Source organism: Vitis vinifera, chromosome 15 (assembly GCF_030704535.1).
Source record: "Vitis vinifera cultivar Pinot Noir 40024 chromosome 15, ASM3070453v1".
NCBI classification, from domain to species: Eukaryota; Viridiplantae; Streptophyta; class Magnoliopsida; order Vitales; family Vitaceae; genus Vitis; species Vitis vinifera.
Window position 1 is genome coordinate 12,950,977 of NC_081819.1, and position 27,310 is coordinate 12,978,286.

At 36.5% G+C, this 27,310-nt stretch overlaps 2 protein-coding genes across 2 annotated transcripts; both read left to right on the forward strand.

Annotated features, from left to right (window-relative positions):
- The first annotated feature begins 404 nt into the window (after positions 1–404).
- Positions 405–20,182, forward strand: LOC100261621 (protoheme IX farnesyltransferase, mitochondrial). The gene is made up of 7 exons (XM_002265003.4): positions 405–749; positions 6,131–6,260; positions 6,420–6,557; positions 6,696–6,829; positions 8,912–9,037; positions 9,508–9,611; positions 19,545–20,182. Exons 1-7 carry the CDS (start codon positions 499–501, stop codon positions 19,928–19,930), a joined length of 1,269 nt encoding a protein of 422 aa, XP_002265039.1. The 5' UTR covers positions 405–498; the 3' UTR covers positions 19,931–20,182.
- On the forward strand, positions 9,618–17,753 carry LOC132255198 (uncharacterized). Its single transcript, XM_059743111.1, has 2 exons — positions 9,618–16,031; positions 16,064–17,753. Exon 1 carries the CDS (start codon positions 12,380–12,382, stop codon positions 14,648–14,650), a length of 2,271 nt encoding a protein of 756 aa, XP_059599094.1. The 5' UTR covers positions 9,618–12,379; the 3' UTR covers positions 14,651–16,031; positions 16,064–17,753.
- Positions 20,183–27,310: the final 7,128 nt, after the last annotated feature.

Consider the following 27,310-nt stretch of genomic DNA (forward strand, 5'->3'; position numbering starts at 1 on the left):
AAAAAACACCCAAGGGCAATGGTGTCTCGGATCTGCACTTCACCTCCTTCCTATTGATGTTGATGCAAGGAGCTCCACTCCATGGTGAACGGACAGGAAAATGGGTTTTCAAGCTGAGAAAAAAATGGGTTTTGACACATAGAAGAAATGGGTTGGTGAAATGAGTTTTCATTTCTCTTCAAATATAAAATACTATTTTTTTTCCATTCTCAATCCTAAGTGTTCAAAAGTGTTCGTAAAATTAGAATTATTTTCTAATCTACAACATTTTAAAAAATAATTCTCTCATTAGCTGTACATTCATAAAAAATCCGTCGGACTGTGACCCCGTGGAAATAAATATTGAATAATAAATAACTTACTTTAAAATTTTATAATAAAAAAAAATTAATTGTGATTATTATATTCATTCCCATTAATCCCTTCAAACCAGCAGAATAGGAGGTAGAGAAGACTGAGAGCCCTGGAAAGAAAGGTCTCACCGAATTCAAATCCACCATGTGGAGAAACTCACAGAGTCTCTATTCAAAACTCGTTTTCTCCCGAAACCCTAACCCTAACCCTACTTTTCTCACTTCTTCATCCATTTCCTCTCTCGATGCCATTGTTAGACCATTCTCTATCGCCTCAGATGGAACGCGAACTGTCGGATCTACCATCAATACGACGTCGTTGTCGGCCAGAGACGCCGTCGACCTTGCTCGCCACTACGGTCGCTGTTACTGTGAGCTCTCTAAAGCTCGCCTCAGGTTGGGTTTTCAAAACTCGTAGTGGTTTTTGTTTGATTTTGGAAGCAAAATTCGGTTTAGTTTTGGATTTGAAAAGCAAGAATCGTGACTCGGATACTGTTTTGTTTTGTTTTGTTTGTTCTGGATGAAATCAGTTGTGCAGCTTTTCTCGAGAGAATAATTTTGGAGCTTACTGAATTAGATTTCCTCAATGCATCATTTTGTTTGATGAAAAATAAATGGAAATGAAAAATTGACTATGGTATTTCATGTTGTTTTGGTTCTGGAGAGAAGCCAAATTTTCAGTAGAGTTAATATTGTTAAAAAGACGAGATTCACAGTTTTATGTTTACTTCTCTTTTCGGTAATTTTCTCAAAAAAATAAAAAGAAAAACCCTTTTGCTCAGAACTTTCCTGTAAACAATAGGAGCCTAAGGCTTTTTCTGATGTGCAAAGGAATTAGATTAGGAGCCTGGGGCTTTTTCTGATATGCAAATGAATTAGATTAGGAGCCTAGAGCATTACGATCTCAGTTGTGATATTCAGGAGAAAAGAAAAATGGTTTTTTAGGTGTAAATAAAATGTGTCATCCGCAAAACTAAGGCGTCGGGTTTTTTTTTTTTCCTTCTAAATTTTATTTTGCTTTGTTTTGTTTTGTTTCATTTATCTATTTATTTATTTTTTGGGTCTGAAGTCTATATGTTGGCCTAAGGTAAGTCTTATTGTCAAATAATATTTTGTCTTGATACAAAATGTAACAAATTGAAATTCTCTTTGAAATATGATGTTTGAAGGGCACCTTTGTAATCAACTTTCAGGCAGATTTAGTCCTATTTAGACTTCTGACAAAAAAAAAAAATCACCAATGTTGTGGAATAGCACAGAGAGGGCTAGAATTATATTGTCCATTTCAAGTTCTTATAGGCTATGTTTGGTTTTCGGAAAGTTTGAGGGAAAGTAAATAGTGAGGAAAAGTAAAAGAAATGGAAAAGTGAAGGAAAATATAAAATAGACTTAAAATCCATAAATTAATTTTTTATGGTGCTTTAAACTCATTTCATGTATTTTAACTCTTCTATATAAAGATTAAATAATTGAAAAATGTACAAGTCTCTACCTAATTTAAATTATATTTTATTTTCTTTCATATTTTCCATAGTAAAACCAAATATGGGAAAACACCCTATTTGACAACCCAATTCTAGTGCCAACTCCTCTAGATTATCAATCATCCCCATTGGGTTGAGCTCACTCCTATCATCCAACCAACCCACTTTTGCCTAAAACCCATCTTCTCCATAACATCTAGAAGAAACTCCAATTACAATGATCATAAGCCTTCTCTATGTCAAGTTTACAAATGATTTTAGGAGTGGAGCTCTTTAGCCTTGAGTGAATGGCCTCGTTAGCAATTAGGGTTGTGTCTAAAATTTGTTCTCCTTCCACAAAGGCATGTTGAATATCGAAAACTACTTTGCCAACAACCCTCTTAAGCTTATTAGTTAGAACTTTGGCTAAAAGCTTATATAAACCCCCTATCAAACTAATGGGTTTGACATCTTTTAAATCCTCTGTGCCCCTTTCTGAGGAATCAAGACCAAGGAAGTAGCATTTAGAATCCTTACATAGGAACCTTGCTCAAAGAACTCTCTAAAGAATCCCATCACCTCTTGCTTAACAAAATCCCAGCATTGCTGCCAAAAATACAAAGTGAAACCATTTGGCCTAGGAGCTTGTCCCCTTTTAAGCTAGATAAGGCAAAAAAGACCTCCTTTGAGCAAGGAGCCTCCTATTCCCTTGCATCTGCACTCTCTAAACAAGAAAAGACCATTCTGTTAATGCTGGGCCTCAATCCCTTGCCCTTTGAAAAGAGACCATGGAAAGCATTCACAACACCAACCTTAAACTCCACACACTCGGAAAACTAGACCTTTTCTACTCTGATTCTAGCTAAATAATTTCTTGTTTTGTGAGCATTGACCATCTTGTGAAAAAAAATAGTATTCCTATATCCTTCCTTCGACCATGAAACTCAAGACTTTTGCCTCCAAGAGATTTCCTCCATTAATGTCCATTTGGTATAATCTTCCAAAGCGTGCCTCTTAACCTCTCTCTCTCTTCAAAACTAAGGACAAATTCCCTTTTCTCAAGGTCCTCAAAAGCAAATTGCTTCATTGCATCTTCCTTCCTAGTTGTGACAAAACCAAACACATCTTTATTCCACGCTTTTAACTCCTTTTTCAACTCTTTCAACTTCCAGGCCAATATGAAATTGTGAGAGTCTCTCACCATAAAGCTTGTCCACTAAGCTTTAACTTGCTCTATGAACCCCTCTTTTAGGCACATGTTCTCAAACCTGAAGGGAGTTCTTCCCTTTCTCATCCCTTCACCATCTAACAAAATTGGAACACGATCCAAGAATGGTTTAAGGAGAATACTCTAGAGAATATTGCTAAACTGACTCCCAATCTTTAAGCACAAGGAACCTATCTACTCTTGATACAAAACGATTATTCAAATCCCCGCACCAAGTAAAGGGCCTCTAATCAGAGGTAAATCCCTTAGATTCAACTCCTTTATAATCTATGAGAATCATCTTATAGATGGAGAGCCCTTGGAACAATTCCTCTTTTCCTCAAGGTATCTAACTATGTTGAAGTCCCCTCCAACATATCAAAGGTCATTCCATAATCCCTTGATATTAGCCAACTCAACCCAAAAAGCCTCATTATCCCCCCTGAGAATAGGACCATATACCCTTGTAAACAACCACTTAAAATTGCCCTCACAATTCTTGAAACAACAAGAAATGGAGAAAGCACCCACCTTTGTCTCTATGAGCTCCAAAACCATGTTATCCTAGAACATCACTGCACCCCCTAAAGCTCCCCAGGCTTCCACCACTCTCCAATCAAGAAATCTACTTGCCTCTAAGCTCCTCACCATCTGAGTCGACATCTTCTGAACTTTACTTTCTTGTAGACGAACCAAATCAACTTTTTGAGACCTTATTAAGGATTTTAAACTCTTTTGTTTGTCTCCATCAGCTGCCCCTCTAACATTCCATGAAAGAATCTTTAACTTCATTGATTAACGGAAACAATATCCGCCCACTCTTAACACTACTTTTCTCCCTGATTGACGTCCTGTCATAGTTAACTGAGCATGACAACTTTCTTAGCTCTTTGTATCTTCTCAACAAGGGATTCAACTTGCTCTTAATCCTAGAAGTTGAAGCTTTATTACCCCTTCAAGCCTACATTATTTTAACCAAGGCCAAAACCTCCTTTTCAAACCCTCTATAGGCAACCTTAAAAACCTACTAAACTCCAACAACTTATTCTCAAGCCAATCAATCCTTGAAACCACTCTATCGGGGTCATTGCAAAAGCCTCCCTTGACTGAGTTGCCATCCGCCCTCTTAAGCTCCTCTCCAAATGCTTGGTAAGCTCTAGCGGACTCCCATTTGGAAGGACCACCTTCAAAGGACACTTAGAAACGGTCTCCACATTTAACTCCCTTGAAGACGATCTCTTCGAACAAGCCTCAGTCAACACAACTCCCAAAAAAAGAGAGAGAAGAAGAAGAAGAGACCCCACCCCTCGTAGAAGTGGAAGGAATTGACGCACCTGAAAACCTTGCTGCCTCCTCCAAGAGGGCCTCCTTGGTTGCTGTCGGCAACATTGCTATACTCGCTCAGTCCACTTTTGAGGACAAAACTGACTGAACAAAAAGGGGGGCTTCACTCTCATCGCCCTCACTTTTTGCGGCGTAGGGCACAAAAACATCCGAAGATGGGATGCAACAAGGTGATTGACCCTGATTTAAGGAAGGCAAGACTGGGCCTCCACTAAAGCATCCATTTTCTTGGCCTCAAACCAAAGAACTCTTTGATGGGCCTCTAAATAAACCCAAAAGAACCTTCTTCGCTTGGCTTCCTTCACAAAAGAGAGGGCCCAAATTTTCTGAAGGGGCCTCAGTCAGTTGAGGCCCACTTGCCCCCTCTGCCATCCCTAGCTGAGGGCTTAAGCTAGGCCCCACTTTAGGTGCCTATTTTATGCAGTCCCAGATGACTCCCTAATCGACTCGTAAATTGCCACCTTTTTAGCCAAACCCTCTTCCACACATACTCCCCCCTTAGCATGCAGAGAGCACACACCATCTTCTTCCACCTCCATTTTCTCTGCAACCAGTGTTTGGAACCTGGATCTCACACCATAACTGAATAGTGTAGAGTGACAAGCCCACCACCACATTCAGCAAAGCCAGCCCAAGTCTACTGTCAGAATTGACTAAAACTCTGGCCCACTGCAAATTCTGCTCGAATGTGGTGTCTTTCATGTTCTGCCACTAAACCCCCACAAGTGTTCCCCAACTTTTTGAACAGACTCTTATTCCAAAGGTGCAAAGGAATCCCATTATCCTCTCCCAATTCTCCTTAGCATTAACTCCTTTTCTATAACAACCTGCAAAGGAGACCATCTGTCCAGAAAAAAGGGCTTGCCTGCAAATACCTTGTGCCCACTTCAGAGAACTTTCTCTATGTCAGAGGACAACTCAAATTCAAACAAATGAGAGAACTTGAAGGAATTTTGTATGAGAACTTGAGACTCAGCATTACAACATGCAGTTGCAGGATTTGATATGTACTGACCATGAAGCAATATATATTAACCATACTGAGTATAAAATTGATTTATAATTCATTCATATATTTTCTTTCCTGATAAGAAACCAAAAATATGTTTGAATCAAATGAAACAATTTCAAGATGAGAGTGACGTATTTGCACTAAAACAATATCAGTTCTTGGGATGCTAAAAACTTGTCCCTGTTTTTTAAAATGTTTGCATCGAAATGTTTATGTAAAAGTGGTAGGATTTAGGGGATTCCACTGGCCTTTGACTTGCTGTGAAGTGGTAGGGATGCCAATCCTGGTGGTTATTCAATGGATAGAGAGGTGCATGCTAGCCCATGCAATACCTGTTCTATGATCTTGTAAGACATTTATCTTGTTGGCTGTTCTGTTTTTAGGTCTTATCATTGTTGATTACTGCATAGATTGATAATCTTGAAGGTTGTAGTTTGTACTGAGGGAGATCTTAGTTGTTCTATGATCTCACAAGAGTGGAAGGCACCCTCTGCTCTTCTTTCTGATGGAATTCCATTTTTATGCCCATGTTGTGTATTCTACATTAACTTGGGTTCATTTTGATGCCTCTCTTGGAATAAAGGTGGTTAACAAGTTGTTATCTGTGTATCTATGAGTGTTAAAAAAATAGTACTTGTTGGCGTATACAGGATGCTCCTCTCTTTATACTTGGGCCTTGACCGTTGAGTGAATGTTTGAAATCATTTTAAAAACTTCTTATGCCGTACCGTTTGCTTGACATTCTTTCCAGCATGCTAGTTGTAGCAACTTCTGGGACTGGATTTGTTCTTGGCAGTGGCAATATCATTGATTTTGGTGGACTTTTTTGGACTTGTGCTGGTACCATGATGGTTGCAGCATCCGCTAACTCCTTAAATCAGGTTTCTTTTGAACTGCTTATTATTATTATTATTATTTTCCAATCACAATCATTTTCATATTACAAGTACTGTCTATGTGTGTGTGCGCGCGCATGCGCATGCGTGCATGTGCTAGGCTGCTTGAATTTTCAGACTAATCTTTGCATTTTGTATTGTTAGGTGTTTGAGATAAATAATGATGCTAAAATGAAGAGAACAATGAGAAGGCCACTACCTTCTGGTCGCCTTAGTATACCTCATGCAGTCACCTGGGCTTCTTCTGTTGGTGTAGCTGGCACTGCTATTTTGGCATGCAAGGTGGTGCCATAAACTCTATCGCCCCGTTTCTTCATGTCATTCAATGATACAAATGCAAAATAATCCCTTGTTGTTTGATATCTTGAATATTCTAGTAATTGGACTCATGTTGCATGTTCTATGACAAGGTTGTTGCAGGCTAACATGTTGGCAGCGGGGCTTGCAGCTTCTAATCTTCTTCTTTACGCCTTTGTATACACTCCATTGAAGCAAATTCATCCAGTTAACACCTGGGTTGGAGCTGTTGTTGGTGCTATTCCGCCACTGCTTGGGTAATTTTTTCTTTAATGTGGGTTTGGCTTCTTTAGTTGCAGTTGTGTCTCATAGGACTTCTAAGAATTTGTTCTTAGGCTCTAAGTTCTTCCTTGATAGTGCACAACATTGTCAATGTCCTTTTATCCTTGTTTGCTAGAATTCCACTAAATTATCTACATTATTTTTACAATAGAATTAATTCCTTGGTGATTTGTGGATAGAGTCTAAGGTTTTAAGTTTTGGTTTGCAGAAAGAATGTTTTTTAAAGATTTTCTTTTTTGTGGTGTGCTACGGATAAAAAACAACCCAACTGAATGAGGCCTCATAAAATTCACAGCTGGCATGTCTACTAGTAGAAATAGTCATTTGTGGAGTTGGATACTTGGAATCACCATCTTTTCATGTTGCTCATCCCTTGTATTACCAAAGTGATCTGCATAGAAGTTCCCCTGTAAGGGTGTGAACAATCTTGCAGTCCCATCTCATATACATTAAGGGTATGCTTATTTTGTGAGTTTCTTAATTGGGGGAATGAGTACGTCATTTTCAGATATAACGATTATCATGTTTGGGGGATAGATAGGAAATTTTGATTTCCTTGGATGTGAGATCCCCTCCAAAATTGGGGTAATCTGTTACCATCTTAGTTTGTTATTTATTTATTTATTTTTTAATTCCAATTCATAACAAATGAAAGTAAAAGAAGACTGGATAAGCCATTTTTATTTATAAATAATCTAATTTTTATAAACATTATTTTAAAGATTGTTATGTAAATTTGGATTAATTCTCTAGTGGCTGCTAAGATAATCAAATGCTACAATGAAAATATAACTTGACCAGAATCTCAAAATCCTAACTTTTAACTTAATGTTAGAATGAGAATTTCATATCCATTATATTTTGGGGATCCATTTCTGGAAATATGATTTGTATTCCCTAATTTAGGAACCAGCAAACCAAACATGCTCTAAATGACTTAAATTCTTCCATTGGCGCTTGTAGTCAGTTTCTTGTTTTTTCTCCTTGAATGAGCTTTACCACCTCTTTCTGAATTAAACTTTCTAAATCAGATTTAATAATCATCCTTGGATATTTTTGATCTATAGAAGTTAAAGCCTTTGGAAGATGCTCGGGGCTCAACTACATAGCTGGTGCTGATACCTATGTTTCCTTTCCCATATAGCCTCACAGTAAAACTGTCATTGAAGTCTTTGCAAGCTGAACTACAACTATACAGAGTATCTGCCCTTGGCACATGCATCAGTATTTAATGCAAAAAGTTCCATTTTTCCTCCATTCTCCCCTTACCCTAGAGTTGTAGTAGAGTACTTTTGCTAGTAGTATCTCTTGTAGATGTTCCTGATATGATCGTTTTTTCTTTTTTGGGTATTGATAGGTACCATATAGGTAGGGCTCCTATGGGGTTTAGGGTGGATTGGGGATACCATCGTCACATCCTTGTGGGTTATTTGGCTTGAAAGGAATGCCTAGATTTCTTCATGGATAGGGTTTTTTAAATTGAAAATATACATCATTTTTTTGGTGGAAAGGGATGACTGGATTTTTAACGATAAAATGTAATTATTGACTGCATTATGGAAGATAATATATTTTCTCACATCTCTGTAGATGTTAGTTACCGAGGTGAGAGTTCCATTTAACATCATTTTGGATAATTGAGTTCAATCTGCCCTCCAATTAGGAGGGTGGTGGCACTGGTGGGCATAGAAGCTGAGTTAATTTCTGTATCAGTTTGGGTTTTAAAACTTAACTTCTGAGAATGTTCCTTGGACAATTCGCATTAGATCAACATTGGAGAACACACTGGAAGGAGGTGAGACTTTGTGTGAAAATGACTTATTTATTTATTTATTTTTTATTTTTTATTTTTATGAAAACAGAATGTCATTTTGGATTGTAGTTTTCATGGTTGTTTAAGATCATACTTAACCTAACCTAGCTTTTTGAACCAGTTTCTTGTCTGCTTGTGCCCATGGTATCAAATGCATGCATGTGCATACAAACATTCTGCATATCATATCCACTGGCTATATATCTGATCTGACATGCTCATGCCTATCTGTTTTGGGTTTTAGGTGGGCTGCAGCTGCCGGACAGGTTTCACTCAATGGAATGATTCTTCCTGCTGCCCTCTATTTTTGGCAAATACCCCATTTTATGGCCCTAGCATACTTGTGTCGTGATGATTATGCTGCTGGGGGGTATGCTCCTATCTGCATTTTGTATTTTGAATGCATGAAGTTAAATGCTATGTCCATGCTTTATCATATTCCTTGTTGTCAAAGTCAGAGCTGTGGCTTTGGGATATACTTCATGGATCTTGTCCCATTTGGCTGTATAGGAAGAATTCTTCAGCAAGGGATGTGTTTAGCCATGTTCTATGTAACCTTTTGCCTTATGTGTTATAAGCTGAAAGTTGATAAACATATGTGACCTGGTGGCATGATCCTTTATATCTTTTTACTATGAACATATTGATGAAATTTATGAGTACACATTACCAGAAAAGGGTCTTCGGTTGGACAATAGGGATTTTGTCACCTTGTTGATTTTCTGCATACATCTTATAAAGAAGCTGGAATGCTTGCATGGCATGTCCAGTGAGTTTGCAGCATGTTTACACTTTTTGCTTTTTGACCTTCTACTCATTTCATCTTTTTTATGCATTTAGGTATAGAATGCTTTCTTTTGCTGATGCATCTGGTCGGAGAACTGCAGTGGTGGCTTTGAGGAACTCCCTGTACTTGATTCCATTGGGTTTCATAGCCTATGATTGTGAGTTACATTTTCCCAATTGTAAAGGATTTTTTGTTGGAAATTTTTGTTGTCTTTCTATTTGTTCTACTTGACAAGTTCTAAGCAATCTTTCTTAGTAAATTCTGAAAACTTGCAAGTCCCTACTCAATAACACAAAAAGCAAGTGAAGGAAAGTTGATGTGAGAATTAGAGCTAGTGCACCCTTGAATTAGTGAAACGTGATTTAATCCCCTCAAAGTCCTTTGATTTTTCTGTAGAGGTGGTGGGGGGAAAGTTGAGAGGCATTATTGAGGAAAGGGGAAGAGGCCTTTCAGCTTGGATTAGGTTCAGGGATTTGAGTTTATGCTGCTTGTTGGAAAGGGTGGAAACTTGTTGTAGAGACGAAGGCTTGGTGAGGTGGAGAAAAGCTTGGGAGGGTCGGAGAAAGTTCAAGATGGAGCGTTGTTAGAATGGGGTAGGGCGTTATTTATTTTGTTCAGTTGTGACTGAGGAGGCGAAGAAGTATTTGTTGATTTTCCTAAAGGGAGGGGCCTCCATGGGGGGTGGTCTGTTTTGTGTGGAGAAGCTTCGTTTTCTAGGAGTCGTTCCCTTAGTAGAGATTAGAGGAGTGGTCTCCCCTATAGAGGCGAGGAGTAATCCAAAGGATGGGACTGTTGTTGGGACTTTTGCAGATGCAGTTAGGAAGGATATGACCATGGTGGGAGAAGCCATTTGGCTTGAGCTGGGGGAGAGTGAGATGAAGTGTAGGGAGGAGCAATTGAGGTGGTGTTTGGTAGGGTGGTTTGTAGAGGTTTTAGACCCGCTACTTGGTTTAATTTCGTTGAAAAGTTTGGTGACTAATGTTTGGTCTTTGAAAGGAGGGGTTGAAAACCTCAGTCTTGGGGGGAGCCCTGCATTTGTTTGATTTTGACGATAGCTCCAAGGCAGAGAGGGTGCTTGCAAGAGGCTCAAGGAGAAAGTTTTGCATCTAGTAAGGTGGATTCCCGAGGTTGGGTGTTTGCTTAAAGTGGGGTTTGCTACGGAATTATGGGTGAGGATGTTGGGACTCTGTTTGCATCTGTGGAGTTAGGAGGTGTTTAAGAAGCTAGGGGATTATTGTGGGGGTTTTGTCGCTGTGGATAAAGACATTGTGCTTTTGTCTCATTTACGGTGGGCGAGGATCTTGGTTAAGTCTGATTGGAGAGCTATGCCCGACTCCTTGCAAGTGATAGTGGGGTTTTCCAGTTTTTCCATTCACTTGTGGTGGGAAGCTCCACCTAGTTTTTCATTGGTGATCGGTCCTAAGTAGTAGCAGCAGTGGTTCTTGTGGGCTAGAGGAAAGGGGAGGTGTGGAGGATGGTCGATGTTCAAACATAGGAGTGGGAAAGGAAGGGCAACCCTGTTAGCGTGCAGGCGTTGACGTGTTGCAATTCAGTGGTAGGAATGCTCATGCAGGAAAGGTTGCAACTTTCTGTCTTGCAAAAGTTGTAGGAGGGTGGGAAGACTAAGGAGGCGATGAGAGGCATACAGCTAGAGAAGGAGGGGTCAATTTTGTTGATCCTTGTGTTAAGGAAGGCTTTGGTGGGGTTGAGTTAAGGACTTGGAGTTTGGGCCACTAGTGGATGGGTGGGTGCCAGGAAACTAGAGGTCGTGTTTCCTTTTAGGCTTGAGGCCTTAGTGGGCCTGTTGCTTTAGAGGCCCCTTCGATTTGATTATGAAGTGGCGAGAGCATTAAGAGTGGGGCTATTCCTATGAAAAGTTAAGTTTGGTAGGGGGGTAGTCTTAAGGGAGGGTTGTATTTTATTGGAATTGGCTAAGGGAGAAAAGGGCTCGTTAGGGCTTTGCAAAGGGAGTCGTCTTTCTACAGAGGCTCAAGTGACCTAGCAGAGGAGTTGTGTTGGAGATGTGGTTGAGAGGTAAGAGTCGTTTCCAGCATTGGTGCCGACATGCTCCTGTGTGGCAATCACCGACAAAGCCCTCATGGCAGAGGTGAACAGGTATCCTAGCCCTTCTTTCTCTTCTTTGGGGCTTTTGGACTCTAGAAGCTAACTGCTAAGGATGTTGCTTAAAGATGGTAGTTTGTTGGAGATTTCAAGAAGTTTCGTGAAGGATCCTTCAGGTAAGTAGTTGGTGGTTAGGGCTGAGGAGCTAGAGCCCTCTAAGGCCATGGAGCTTGCTTGTGATTTGAGGGGGAGGATCTTGATAGCCTTCCTAGTAAGTTTGTCTTGTTGCATGGTTTGAAAATGAGATCAACTCCCTTCTAAATAAATTGGAGTCATGAAAAGGGCATGGGATTAAGTTCTCAAACGGAAAGGCAAATCTTCCCTTGGCATCCCATTTTTAGAGGAAAATCCGAAAACCAGAGTGTTTGGTTAATTACAATAGTTCTCCGCTCACTGTCAGGGGAAGGGGAGGAGCATTGGGGATTCAACACTTGTTTTGCGAGGTTGTTGTTTTGTTTTTAGTGTTTGGTTGAGGGTTTTGGGTTGTGATTGGGTTTCCGGTGGGGGGTGTAACTATGTCAAGGTTGTTTCGTGTGTGGATATTTCTTGCTAGACTGTGAAATAATGTAATGACTTCTTAATAATCATTATCAAGTTTCTAAAACTAAAAGATTAACATAGACTTTATGAGACTCTTGTTTTAATTTTACATGAAATTTGGTCAGTGACTTCAGAGTTTCAGTTCCTCCTTTTGTAAAATAGTTAATGTTCTTAAGGTACTAATTACTTATTGTTATTTCAGATTTTGGAGGTGATTATCTTTCTCATTGAATTAATCCTGATGCATACATAACCATCTTTTCTATGGATTTTTGGCATTTTGCTTGGGATTTCGTGAAGGCTGATGTGATGAGTTTCTTTAAGGAATTCTACGAAAATGGTAAATTTGTTAAAAGCCTAAACGCAACCTTCATGGTCTTAATTCCAAAAAAAGCAGGGGCTGAAGCTTTAGGGGATTATAGGCCTATAAGCTTGGTGGGAAGTTTGTATAAGTGGCTGGCCAAGGTATTAGCCAATAGGCTAAAAAAGGTGGTTGGAAAAGTGGTCTCCAAAGCTCAAGGGGCGTTTGTGGAAGGTAGACAAATCCTAGATGCAGTGTTGATAGCCAATGAAGCCATTGATTCGACCCTTAAGAATAATGAGAGTGACATTTTGTGCAAACTAGATATAGAGAAGGCGTATGATAAAGTGGACTGGAATTTTATTCTCACAATCATGAAGAAAATGGGTTTTGGGGAGAAATGGATTAGGTGGATTCAATGGTGCATATTCACTGCAAGTTTCTCAGTGATGATCAATGGAACCCCTACGGGCTTCTTCCAAAGCTCTAGGGGGTTGAGACAGGGCGATCCCCTTTCCCCCTACCTCTTTGTCATAGCTATGGAGGTCTTTAGTGCTTTCATCAAAAGGGCCGTAGAGGGAGATTTTTTATCAGGTTGTAGGGTGAAAGGTCGGAGCGAAGAAGGGGTCCTAATTTCCCACTTGTTGTTAGCTAATGATATACTGGTGTTTTGTAAACCTTCACAAGATCAGTTGACTTACCTCAGTTGGCTTCTTATGTGGTTTGAGGCTACTTCAGGATTGAGAGTAAACTTGGAAAAAAGTGAACTAATTCCAGTAGGGAGGGTGGAGAATATGGATGATCTTGCTAGGGATTTTGGCTGTAGTCTGGGTAGTCTTCCAACCACCTATTTGGGGATGCCCCTGGGTGCTCCTTTTAAGTCAGTTACAGTTTGGGATGGTGTGGAAGAGCACTTTCGAAGAAGGTTAACCATGTGGAAGAGACAATATTTATCCAAGGGAAGAAGGGCAACTCTCATTTGTAGTACGTTATCGAATTTGCCCATCTATTTAATGTCATTGTTGTGCTTACCAAGCTCAGTTAGACGGAGATTAGAGAAAATCCAAAGGGACTTCCTATGGGGTGGGGGCAATCTGGAGCGAAAGCCTCATTTAGTAAGATGGGAGTTGGTGTGTTTAAGTAAGTCAAAAGGAGGATTGGGGGTTAAAAGCCTTTCCCTCCTCAACAAGACTCTTCTTGCTAAATGGAATTGGCGTTTCGCAAATGAGAGAGAGGCCTTGTGGAATCAAGTGATTAGAGGGAAGTATGGAGAAGCTAGAGGGGGATGGTGCTCACAGGAAGTGAGAGAGGCTCATGGTATGGGTTTGTGGAAAGGAATAAGGGCAGATTGGAAGTTGGTGAGTGATAGGTTGGCTATCATAGTTGGTAATGGGAGAAGGGTGAATTTTTGGAGGGATAGATGGTGTGGGGAGTCTCCTCTGTGTATGACCTTTCCCTCTCTTTTTGCTTTGACGGTTGAGAAGGAAGCGTGGGTGGCAGATATATGGGATCCCTTGGCTGAGGGGGGTTGGGGGGGTTGGAACCCTTGTTTTTTAAGAGCGTTCAATGACTGGGAGGTAGAGGAGGCGGAAAGATTTATGGAGAGGATTCAGAGTAAAAGAGTTATTGAGGATGTGGAGGATACGGTGTCCTGGACTGAAACCAAGAGTGGTAAATTCTCGGTCAAGTCTCTCTACATAGCTCTTGAAGCGGGTGGTTTATCTTTGTTTCCTTCAAGCTTCATTTGGAATGTGAATGTGCAGCCCAAGATTAGCTTCTTCGCATGGGAGGCTACGTGGGGCAAAGCCTTAACATTGGATATGGTCCAGAAAAGAGGATGGGCCTTGGCGAATAGATGCTTTATGTGTCTTGAGAAAGAGGAGAACATAAACCATCTTCTTCTTCATTGTTCAAGAACGAGAGCGTTATGGGATCTTCTTTTTGCTTTATTTGGGGTGTCTTGGGTTTTGCCTTTTTCAGTTAGAGAGACCCTTCTAAGTTGGAATGGTTTTTTCCTGGGCAAAAATCGCAAGAAGGCGTGGAGAGCTGCTCCTCTTCACATTTTTTGGACGGTTTGGAAGGAGAGGAATAGATTGGCTTTCAAGGATGAATCATTGTCAATTCAGAGATTGAAACACTCTTTTATTCTTACTTTATGGGCTGAGGCTAAGTTGTTCATAGACGATTGCCCTCTAACTATAGCTAATTTTATTGATTGGTTGGGTTCTAAGTAGGTTTGTGGTATTCGGTTCTCTTTGACTTTTGGCCTTTTTGAAGGCGGGTGTATAGGTATTGTATACTTAGAGTCGCTATTTTAGCGTCTCTTTTTTAATGAAATTCATTTACTTATCAAAAAAAAAAATACATAGCCATCTTTTCCATCTTTTTTCCCCCTTTTAGTACAAACAGTTGAAGTGATTTAGTGACTGGATATGCTAATATCATGTCACGTAATGTTTTGTTTTCAAAATAAAGTTTGGGACACGTCTTCAGTTGTTTTTGCTCTGACTGTGTTGTAGCCTTACCTTGTCAATTTTGATTGTACTTAAGTATTTTATAGTTTCCTCAGTGTCCTGGTTTTACTTGCAAAATCCAGAATATAAAATCCGTGAATCTACATATCAGTTTATTTTAGCATGCAGGACAAGTGCTCATGTTCGTAGAGAGAATGCCAATTAGCATTATTGCTTTTTACATGGTTGTTTGTAGGGATGACAATGAGACAGGTTTTTTAGGTTACTTGATTATCCTACCCTTCTAAGGACGACTTTGGGAAGGAATAATCAGTGTAGGTGCAGGTTTGGGATTTGCTTTAACCCGTTTCAGATTAAGGGCAGGTGTTTATAGTGCCTGCCTTGACTATAATTGTACTAAATCATTCTTTATGTTTTAAATATTTGCCAAATTGCCATTAGATAAATTTCCCCAAATCTTAATCTACTCGAGTTCTTCTGCACATTGCTTTCTCCACAGCTACAATAATGCTAGATGCCTTCTTTGCAACCATGATGCCATCCCTTGACCACAACATCAAATATAATGCTTCAAGAAGTTCCAATACTCTCTCAATGTCATTTTCCATTACTTGGAGATTGATGTGTTTCTCTTTTCTATTTTTTTGGCAATCAAACACTCTTTTTGGGGTTTTGGACCTTTGTTAATTTTTCTTTCAATTTTCCTAACAACCAAGTGTTTTGATTTACTTTGGCTCTGCATGTGCTTGAATAAGTGAGAACACTAGAGTGATTAGAAAACATTTTACCTATCAAATGCTAAGTTTGCATATGACGATCCGATGGTTAAGTCAGCCATCATAGTGAGGATTCCTAAACAAAATAAGTATTGACAGTAGAATGCACATCTTCTTTGTCTTTTGCTTGAGTTTATAAAGTAGTGGTGAGGTTTAACCCTCATTCTCACCTAACCTTATTAGGTAGACCCTAGTGCTTTAGTGTTTTGCATTAAATGTGGGTGAAGGCTTAGTAGAGGTAATCGTTGTTCTTTTGGTGATTAAGGAGAGCAGTGCCACAACATGTTGCCATTAATGAAGACATGACCCTCTCACATGTTGCAATTGATGTGTGTGATGTCTTTTGTATGTTACAATTAATGTAGGTGATATCTTTTGTATGTTACAATTAATGTAGGTGATATCTTTTGCTTTTTGTAACTCTTGTGAAGATGACCATTAGGTACCATGTGCCATCTGTCTGACCTCCATCTTGAATCATTTTGAATAGTTTATTCCATTGTCACATTTTGATTGATTACTTGATGATTATCCAGTCTTCACATGCCCTTAGGGAGTTGTCAATGAGCATTGTTCCAGGCCCTTGCTTGCCAAATGGCACCTGAGATTTGGCCCACTTATCTCTCTCTCAATTTCTTATGCTAGATTTTCTTAGAGCAGGAAAAATGAAAAGAGGGCCCACATTTTCCTAGGATTTGGTGGCTAAAGGTTTGAGATTCGAAGGTTTTCTTTGTGATATTCATTGGCTTGTTACACCTCTTCTTGGTTTTTTTTTTCTTCCTTTTTTTTTTTCTCTCTTTGGTTTTTGTCTTTCTTCCCTTTAGTTTTCATTTTCTTCTTATAGGGTACTTCTTGTTCTCCCCCACCCTAATGGCTATGTTAAGAGTTAGTGTCTCTTGGATGATAAAGGATTATGACATCCTTTCATCATCTAAGGTTGGTAGGTTTTGTCTTAAGGGTAGGTTAGAGGTACTCATTGAGGGGGGCGTGTACCTCTTTATCAAACACTATGAAGTTAGTCTTCAATTCCCCATGCCTCTGCTATTCAAACTTTCTTTTTGCCTATGTTAGGGTCCCTGCCCATAAGTTTAGCCCTAACATCATCATGTTTTAGTAACGGTCTTGGGTTGCTACATTGGCTTAGAATGAGACTTATTTCAAGTCATCTGCCTTGCATATTTCTTTTGGTGATCTTCATCTTTAGATGTTAGGGTCAGGTCATGTAATGTTCATCTTAAACCTGTAGGATCCATGGGCAGTATTTGTCACAAAGGGTCCATGCCCGAACTCTTAGGCAATTTCTATCCTAAGGGTCTAGGGGGACAATTCAAGCAAATCTTGTCCTATACTTGCTCAAACCCTTGGTTAGTTTTCTTTTGGTGATCTTGATCTCTAGATGTTAGGGTCAGGTCATGTAGTGTTCGTCTTAAACCTGTAAGATCCATGGGCAGTATTTGTCACAATGGGTCCATGCTCGAGCTTCTGGGCAATTTCTATTCTAAGGGTCTAGGGGGACAATTCAACCAAATCTTGTCCTAAACTTGCTCAAACCCTTGGTTAGTTTTTGTCCCAAAGGGTCTACGCCTAGCCTAAATATCTGTGGGCCAAATCCTATGTGCCACATGGCAAGTAGGGTTGGGCGAGATAGAACGTCTTGTCAATAATTTGAACTTTAAAGGCGAGTAAAGATTGAATGACCATCAACTGGTAGGTTAAGTTGAGACAAGGGAGTAACCTGCTAGGATGTTTCAGAAGTAGGGGTGGCAAATTTAACATGACTAAAAAATAACATAAAATTTATGAGTTTGGGGTTGTAATATTGTTCTCAACTCATATAACTTGTTTAACAAATGATTTTTGTTTAGGTTTTAATCGTAAATTTGTTTAACTTATTTAGTTAATCATGTCAAAATGGCATGATTAAGACACGATCTGTTTATCACTTGTTTAACACATAAATTTATTATCTTTATATATTTTAAAAATTATAAAAATGTTTTATCCTTTACTTATAAATATCCTATAGTTAAATTATTAAGCTAATTAAAACAAAACTTAATATATTAAAAAAATTTATAAAGATTATAAATATTCCATAATTAAAAACTTAAATAAAATTATAAAACAAATGTAAGATTAAGAGATTACTTGTCTTCTATCTTATAAACATCTTATAATTAAAATTTTTAAATTAAATTAATTCAAGTCAACCAAAACAAAAAAATGTTTTGAGAGTTGAAAATTAAAAACAATGAAAAATTTTGTTAGAAATAAGATTTTATACATTTAAAATCTTAAACAAGTTAACTGATTGTAATTATTTTAATTTTTTTTGATAGGTTGATTATAATTATTTTAATGGGTTTAATAAGTTATAATCATGTTAATGAGGTTTTAATGAATTTAATCAATTTGAATCATGCTAAAGGGTTATTTGTGTCAATCTGTGCACAATCTAACCCAACCATGTTTATCAAATGGTTTACACGGGTTGTGTTGTGTTACTTGTATAATAATGAGTTGCGTTCATGTAGAGTCATTTTGACATGATTATTAAATTGGTCATGTTCATGTTGATTAAATTTTTAGTATTTCTTACTTCATGACATGAACATGACATATTGCCATATCTATTTAGGATGGAGGCCAGATAGGCAACACTTGATATGGTAAATTGCTATCTCTTCTAAATTAATTGCGACATTTAGAAGACATCCCAAGTATTAATTGTGACATGGTAAAGTGCTGTCTTTGTTTATGATGACGTATTGCAGTACAGTCACGAAATGGACTGATTATTGTTATTAACCCTTTACTTGTATTTAATGTGGCTGAAGCAAAAGGGGCTCCTTAACCAAATAAAGTGAGATTGAGGAGGGTCACACCTCCCCATAGTTTATAAACCCAAGTGAAAGATGCAAGGAATGAAAGTATTCTATTCTCAATACTTTTTTTTTTTCTACCTTAGATTTTGACACTCAATACCATGACTAACTCAACCATCAGAATGCCATTAGTCAACTTAGTTTTTAAGTATTAACGTGTTTGCCGATCATTCTTGGCTTATTCCTCTGCTGAGATGTGCAAAGATAGGGTAGGGAAAGTTGTAATTAATCAATGCCATATGTGAGAATATCATAAAAGGCCAAATCCAATTCAACATGGTGTAGACTTCGACAAGCACAGAAGACTAGTCGCAAGTGGTACAACTTCAGGAGCAATTAAATGGCATCAAAAGACGAATGAGTGAAAAAAAGAGAGGAGATGATGAAAAAGGTGAAGGAATTAGTAAAGTGACTGGCTGATGTGAGAAAACACGGGGCTAAGGGCATAGGTGTAAAATGAATTTCCTGTGAATTATCTTAGCAACCAAACAAATTTCAAAATTGGATTTCCCTTTGTTATTTCTTTGCCCTTTTTATTTTGAATATTTTTCCTCCCATTTTCTTGGCAGTAAATTTTTTTTTCCCATTTGTATTTTTAAAAACATTTTGTAGCTGAACAATTGCGGCAGCAAGCAGGAAAGGAGTTCCTTTACCCTCCCTGACTGGGTATGAAACAGGGATGGGGCTGAAATTTACCATAGGATAGCTTCAAGAGGGAGGGCCATCCTTAGTTGTTGGATATAGTATTTGATGATTTTTTCCAACATAAATTGACTGAAATTGAATTATATTTTATGGACCAAGTTTGTACTTAGTGCATGTTATTTGCATGGCTCTTTCTGTTTTCTTATTTCCATTGCCATCCTTTTGAGTTCAATTGCCATGAACTGATTGATTCTCCACTTGGAAGCAGTGCTATATGAATGTACAATTCCACTTCAGTTTGACTTGGTGATTACCACAGAGAGTTCACTGAACCATTTCTCTCTGCAGGGGGTGTAACTTCAGGATGGTTTTGTCTTGAATCATCACTCCTCACCCTTGCAATTAGTGCTGCAGCATTTGCTTTCTACAGAGACCGCACAAAACAAAAGGCCAGGAGGATGTTCCATGCCAGCCTCCTGTATCTCCCAGTATTCATGTCTGGGCTTATAGTTCACCGCGTGACTGATAACCAACAGGGCCTTGTCCAAGACAACTCCGAGAAGACGGTTGAGCTATCATCTTCCTCAGGCACTCTAGAACAGGAGAATGAAAATGTGAGAAGTCAGAACAAGGCAAGGTGGCCTGCAGCTGGGAGTCCAGCAAAGTCACCGGTGGCTTATGCGTCTGTGGCACCATTTCCTTTCCTGCCAGCTCCTATTTATTCGGCTGATTGATCTCTGTATATGCAGTTGAGTTTAATCTCTGTATATGCAATTAAGTTTATGTACAATAAAGATTAAGGTGGGATGTCATCATGTACTTTCTCTTTCAGGTTGGCAACATTTTTCCGGATGTTGGGTTCGAAATAATAATGTTTGGTTTGGCCAATTTTGGTTGAGTTTTACCTACAATGCGATCAGGTAAATCCATTCATTGTATAAGCGGCAACATTTATATGCAAATCAGTTAATTGCTTTTATCCTCTATTCTTTGGCGTACTTTCAAGTAACTCTCAATACTTACTATTTTTCTTCCATTTACCACTATAATGTGATCAGCTGAATCCATTTATTGTATAAGCGGGAACATTTACATGCAAACCAGCGTTTATCCTTTATTATTTGAGAGTTGAGAGGAAACCTCACTTTCAAGTGACTCGATGCTTATTATTTTTCTTCTATCTTTTATTTTTATTTTTATTTACTATTATTATTATTATTATAATTATTATTATTTGATATAGCGTAGGATTTTTTTACCAAAAAAGAAAAGAAAGTATTCAAGTTTGATTTATAACTTGTTTGATTGTGCTTTTACAAATGTTTCTAATCATAAAAATACTTAAAAGCACTATTAAGGTAAAAAAAAAAAAGTGTTTGGCAACATTTTAAAAAACACTTTTAAAATTTTTTTAAAAAATGCTTAAAGTGATTTTTAGATAAAATACTTGGGAGGTGTTAATTTATTTATTTAAAAAAAAATGTTAAGATTTTTTAAATATTTATTAATTACTCCCCAGTGTTTTCCGGTATCCTCCATTTTCCTTTCACTCTTTTCTTCCTATTTCACTCTCTTCTTCCTCTTTCCCTCTCCGCTTGAGTGGAGACTCCATAGGCCAAATGTTCTCATCACATTCAACATCATTGAACTATGCTCCAAGGCCGTTTTGTTGTTCTTCATTTTTTTAAATGTTAGATTCGCTTCAAATTTTTGTTAGGATTTGGGTTTTGGGATTGTTTGGTTAAGAGGAAAGTCTTGGAAGCTCACTTTCAAGTAACTTTCAATGCTTATTATTTTTCTTCTTTTTTTTCATTTACTATGATTATTATTATTATTTGATATAACATAAGGTTATTTACTAAAAAAGAAAAGATTCAAGTTTTATTTAAAACTTGTTTGAGAGTGCTTCTTACAAATGTTTCTTAGTCCAAAAAACACTTAAGAAGTGTTTTTAACATCAAAAATAGGTGTTTGGTAATATTTTAAAAAATAATTTAGAAAATTTAGAAAAATAGTTGAAGTGATTTTAAGAGAAGTGTTTCTTTTTTTTTAAAAAAGGGAAATTTATAAATGCATTCACCTGAACTCTCTTTGCATCCATCTTATTCACACATCCACTTGAAAACTTGTGAACACATCCACCTTACAATTTTAAAAAACCCAAAACACCATTCCCATCATTCAAATATTCTAGAATTACCCCCAAATGGTTTTCAATACCCTACTTTTTCCTTTTACTCTTTTGAATAGCATTTTTTGCTACGATTTGAGCAACAAATGGTGTCCCTCTTCTTGTACCCTTAAATCCACAAGTATTAATTGAGGACCAGGAAACCACCCGACCTCATACATTTGTAACAGTCACAACGGTATTGTTAAAACTTGCTTGAACATGAATAACTCCCTTTGGTATTCCATGTGTACTCTTACGTGAAGCAATATGTTTGTTCTTATGTGAGCCAATTATTGGTATAAGTTTCACCATATTTTATCATTTCATAAATATGAATAAGAGATATATGAATATATTCATTCAATGCAAAACATGATTTTTTTTTCACTTGTACATAAGGTTCTTTAGAGAATCTCTTTTAGAAAAAATATCTTTGTCATTGTTTGTCTCAGATTGGAACAAATTATTATAATTTGTCCCCACCTATGGATTAGTTGACATTTTCCCCCGAATATTCTCATCACTCTCATTAATCACCTTTGAACTTTGCTCTAAGGTACTTTCCATTATGTTTTTTTTTTTAAAATTCTTGATTAGCTTGAAATTTTCCTTAGGGTTTGTTTCAGGATTGTTTGGTTAGGCAAAAAGTCTTGGAAGCTCTCATCATAAAGCGATGGAGTTTCTTGTTTCTTCTTGTAACTTCATTTCCCTGTGCTTCTCTATCTAAAACTCTCTCTGTTCACATCTCCATTTGCAATTGGTTTGTTTAGGGTTTTAAAACCATTTAAGCTAACCTCAACATGGTCTTTCTTTTTAGTCAATACCATCATTCTTTAGCTCAACAATGAAGCCATTAAAGTCATTGAAGGTGGAACAGAAATTAGAAAACTACTACTACAATTTAAATGGGTATTAATTACCAATCAAATATTCAAGGGTTTATTACACTTTACCCTTCCAACTTGTAACGTGTTTTGCACATTACCCTATCGAGTTCAAAATTGAGCAATGTACCATTCATCCTTTATAATTGTATGCAATGTGCATTTTTTGAGAGACAACGTTATTTTTTTGGACAGGAAGGCATGTGCTCTCCATGTGATCGAGGGCAAAAGGGTAATTTTTAAAAAACCCTAACCAGCCCTCCTCTTCCTTTATTCTTCTTCTTATTCTCTCTTCACTCTTTCTCTCTCCTCCTTAATCCTCAATCCTCAATCCTGTCTTTGATGAGATGAAAAGGCCAATTCAGATGACCGCATATCTTGAAATTTTAGGCTTGAAACCTTAACTATGGTAAGTATTTAGAGATGGGCTTTGTTCATCATAATAAAAAAAACCCAGATTCCAAACCCATATTCCATTTTATTCAAATCGACAGTTCCCATAATTTAAAAAGATCATGTTTATGGCAATAAAAAGTTGAAAATCCGACTTCAATGTCAAATCTTCCAACCCCCTAAAAAATAAAATTAAAAGAAGGGAAAAAAACACTTCAATTTTGTATGATTACCTCCAATTCATAGCTAAAGATAAAAATTTTAAAAAAAAAACAAGTTTTTTGAAAAAACCTAAATCAAGAATCTAAAAATCCTAGCATAAATATCATCAAAATTGAAGCTTTTTATTTATGGGTGGCATTGCCATGGAAGACCTACATCACACCATTCTACAAATTTTTTTAGAAAAATCTTAACAAAACCAAAACTTTTCCTTGATGGGTATCTTTTGACAGGTGAAAAAAGAGATGTCTAAATGCTTATCTACATCGACCATAATGAAAAAGAGAGGAAAGAGAAAGAGTGAATCGACCACAATGAATTGGGGAGGAGAGAGAAAGAGTGAAAAGAGAAGAAGAAGAACAACAAAGAGAAGGGCTAACTGGTTAGGATTTTTTTAATAAATTGACCCTTTTACCCTCAGTTACGTGGAGAGCACATGTCTTTTCGTTTTAAAAAATAACATCATCTTTCAAAAAACGCACATGCATGAAATTATAAAGGATGGAAGGTACATCGCTCGATTTTGAACTTGATGAGGTAATATGCAAAACACACTATATGTTGAGGGGGTAAAGTGTAATACACTCAATAATTGATTAAGCTAGAATCTAATTATCATGATATTCTTGCCTTTAGTGAGGCTACATATTCATAAATCTGATGGATTCAAATTAACGTTTGTGCATTTTATTAAATCCATCTTCAGGGAGTCCATCAATGGCACGCATTGTCATGTCGGTTGTTGAAACGCCTATTACTATAGAGCTGAGAGGGAAATGCCCTACCATCTTTGATCACCTTTTTTGTCATGAAAATTTCAGATTAAGGTTCATATTTTGCTCACAAATTGGTTAGAAATTCAAATAGAGATATTGAATAAAAGCTTGGGAATCTAGCCTTCAGGGATGTGATTTTTAGGGTTTTAATTCAATCCTTATCGATTTGTTTGTAGGAGTACATTTTATATTTTTGGACCTAGCTTGTGTTTGGTTGACGAATTGAGGGAAAAGTATGAAGAGAAGTGAAATAAAATTATGAGAATATTTAGGGTTTTTGATTTTGTTGCCAATTGATTTGTTTTAGGGTTGGGGTTTAATTTGTAAGCTATTTGATTTGATTTGTGGTTAGGAAAATTAGTAAATAATTTATTAATTTATTGATAAATAAATATTTAATAATTTTTTAACTTATTGATAAATGAATATTTATTAACCTAAAGAGAATATTATATTTCTAATATAATACTTGTAAATGAAAAAATATATATGAGAGATAAGGCATGTATTGCAAAAAATTAATAATGAGGTTGAGTTCATTTTAGGTATAAAGAAAGGCTAACAACTTTAAATGTATATTTTGAGAAATAATTGAATTAAGAAAATAAAAGAGTTTGTTTGGTTATGTTTTTGATACTTGTTTTTAAAAATTGTTTTATGTTAAAAAAACATCAATTTTTTTTTTTAATATTTTAAGTCAAGTTTTTCATCATATGCCCACATTTAGTACTCAATTACAAGCACAATATTCTAAAATACTTTGATTAACTTGAAATTAATTGGATCAATTTTTTGAATTTCAAATTATTCTTAAAAATTAAAATATTTATTAAGTAATTTAAATTATTAATTATGTTAGACTTAATTTAGAATCCATTTACATAGTAAGAAAAATTTTAAAATATATAGTTCTATGTATAGGAGATGTGAAATATGGCTAATTAAGTTAAGCAAATCACTAGGGGAGGGGGTTAAACAAATATAAAGAGGCAAGTAAGATGATAAAAAAAGTTAATAGTAGAGAGTAAATATATCCATAAAAAAAGGAAAAAAAATAACAAACATGTCTAAGACACATATCTAGCAAAATGGCATATCAAGCTAACCATCATATAAAAAATAACCATGTCCAAGATATCCATATCCAAAATGCTCCTAACTCCCTAGATATGCCTTTGTAAATATATCCTCATCCCCTCCCTTCCCCTCAAGAACAATAAAAAAAGAAGAAAAAAAAAATACAATATGACACTTAAGGTTGAGAAGATGGAGGTGGAAACATTGAATGGAGATATGTCATTATCTCCTCATGTTGTGAGGTGGATGTGGCTTGATACTGATCAAGTTTGGTGGCGAGTTTATCATATTGACTAGTAAAGTCGATTTGATACTAGTCTATATGGTCCTTGATAGAGTAAAATTGACGATCACTGACCATTGCAAGCCCTTTAAAGTAAAAATACCTCAATTGCACAAAATTGATATGGTGATTTGAAACCACTTTTCAGGTGGAGATCAGCTGATGATACCTTTGGTATTCCTCAGTAGCGGCAAAATTCTAGATTTCATACTAGCTTTTCTCTATGCCTTAGCTTTAGAAGCTTTTTTTTTGGATGCTTCCCTTATGCCTTAGAGAGGTAGTCACTCGTTGGGGTGCCATGGAACTAGCTAAACAATCACATAGAAGACAGAAATCCAATGAGTAGAGAGAGAGCGCGAAGGTAGGAAGGAGATTGAAGATTTCCAAGGGAAGATCACTAAAAAGTGCTTGCACAATCATTGTAGAGCAAAACCCTAAAGAGAACAAGTGATTTGGAGCTAAAATGAACCATTGTAGGAGGGTTTTAGACTTTAGCCTCAATGAACCGACTTAATCGGTTGAACTCTAGCTCAATTAGTTGAGTCAACATCTATTAAACTTCCCTAAATCTTGGAATTTTACTCCTAATGCCTCCTCATGCCTATTTTCAAGCATTTCCTATTTTTTTTTATGTCCATTGCCTTGGGGATTTTGAATTTTAGTAAAAAATTGTTCTTTTTAAGATATGACTAAGTGATATGCAATGTTTTGAAGATTAAAGACATCAAAATGCACTATATGACATGTAATAAATATGACATAAGACATTATAAATCACATGACATATGAGCACAAACAATTTCATTTCAAAGCAAAATTATCCTTAATTCTCTTCCTATTTTAATAAAGCAATCTTCATTAAGGGGTTTTGTGAAAATATTGCCTAGTTGATCTTTAGTGCCTACAAATTCTAGTGTAATGTGTCCATTTTGTAAATGGTCTCTAAGAAAATGATGCCTAATTTCAATATGCTTAGTCCTAAAGTGTTGTACTATATTTTTAAAGATACTAATATCACTTGTATTATCACGTTTAATTAGTACATGTTTAAAAGACAAACCAAAATCATTCAAACTTTGTTTCATTTAAAGAATTTACATAAATTGATGATATTGTATTTGTCTTTTGCAGTAGAAAATGCAACCAAATTTTGCTTCTTACCATGCCATGAAATTAATGAGTGTCATAGAAAGTGACAAGTACCACTAGTGTTTTATCTATCAATTTTGCATTCAACAAAGTTGGCATCCAAAAAAACTAATCAAATCAAAATCTCACACTTTAGATACCATAAGCTTAGGTCAATTGTTCCTTTTAAGTATCTTAAAATTCTTTTTACTGCACTTTAGTATGATTCCTTAGGAGAAGACTAAAATCTAACACACAACCATATGCTAAATATGATATTCGGTCTACTAGCAGTTAAGTAGATTAAAGAACCCATCATGCCTTTATACATAGTTGTGTTAATGGATTTACCTTGCTCCTCATTAATAAGCTTGATCGATGAACTCATTAGCATTGCCATGGTCTTTGCATCCTCCATTTTGAATCTTTTAAGTAAGTCTTTAATGTACTTGTCTTGATTGATGAAGATGTTATCCTTTAATTGTTTGATTTGAAGTCTAAGGAAATAGTTGAACTCTCCCATCATGCTCATCTCAAACTCACTATGCATGCACTTAGCAAATTCAATATATAAAGAAATATTAATAGCACCAAATATAATGTCATTACTATATATTTGTACAATAAGCATATCCTTGTCATTGTTTTTAATATAAAAAAAAAAGTAATATCAATATTTCCTATTTAAAACCATTTTCTAGAAGAAATTTGTTTAATCTTTCATATCAAGTTTTAAGTGCTTGCTTTAAATCATAAATGTCTTTTTGAGTTTAAAAACATAGTAAGGAAAATTGTAAACATTAAAATCGAGTAGTTGTTCAACATAAACTTTCTCCGAAATATAACCATTTAAGAAAACACTCTTTACATCCATTTGATATAAAATAAAGTTCTTAAAACAAACAAAAGTATGTGGCATTCTAATAGCTTCCAATCTAGCAACAAGTGTAAAAGTTTATTCATAATCAATTCCTTCTTCTTGATTAAATTCTTAGACTATTAACCTAACTTTGTTTCTAAAAATCCATTTAGTTTCAATTATGGTTTGCTTTGTGGGCCTTGGAACTAATTCTCAAACTTCATTTATTTCAAGTTGATTTAATTTGTTTTTCATGATAATCATCTAATTTTCATCATTTTTTCCTTTATGAATATTTTTAGGTTCAATTTGAGAAATA

What these genes read in the sequence shown, in the direction of transcription:
- LOC100261621 (XM_002265003.4), top strand. Translation starts at nt 499, where the DNA reads ATGTGGAGAAACTCACAGAGTCTCTATTCAAAACTCGTTTTCTCCCGA. An exon ending in GCTATTCCGCCACTGCTTGG is followed by an intron (nt 6,830 to 8,911) that starts GTAATTTTTTCT and finishes TTTGGGTTTTAG; the next exon opens with GTGGGCTGCAGCTGCCGGAC. An exon ending in GATGATTATGCTGCTGGGGG is followed by an intron (nt 9,038 to 9,507) that starts GTATGCTCCTAT and finishes TTATGCATTTAG; the next exon opens with GTATAGAATGCTTTCTTTTG.
- LOC132255198 (XM_059743111.1), top strand. Translation starts at nt 12,380, where the DNA reads ATGGATTTTTGGCATTTTGCTTGGGATTTCGTGAAGGCTGATGTGATG.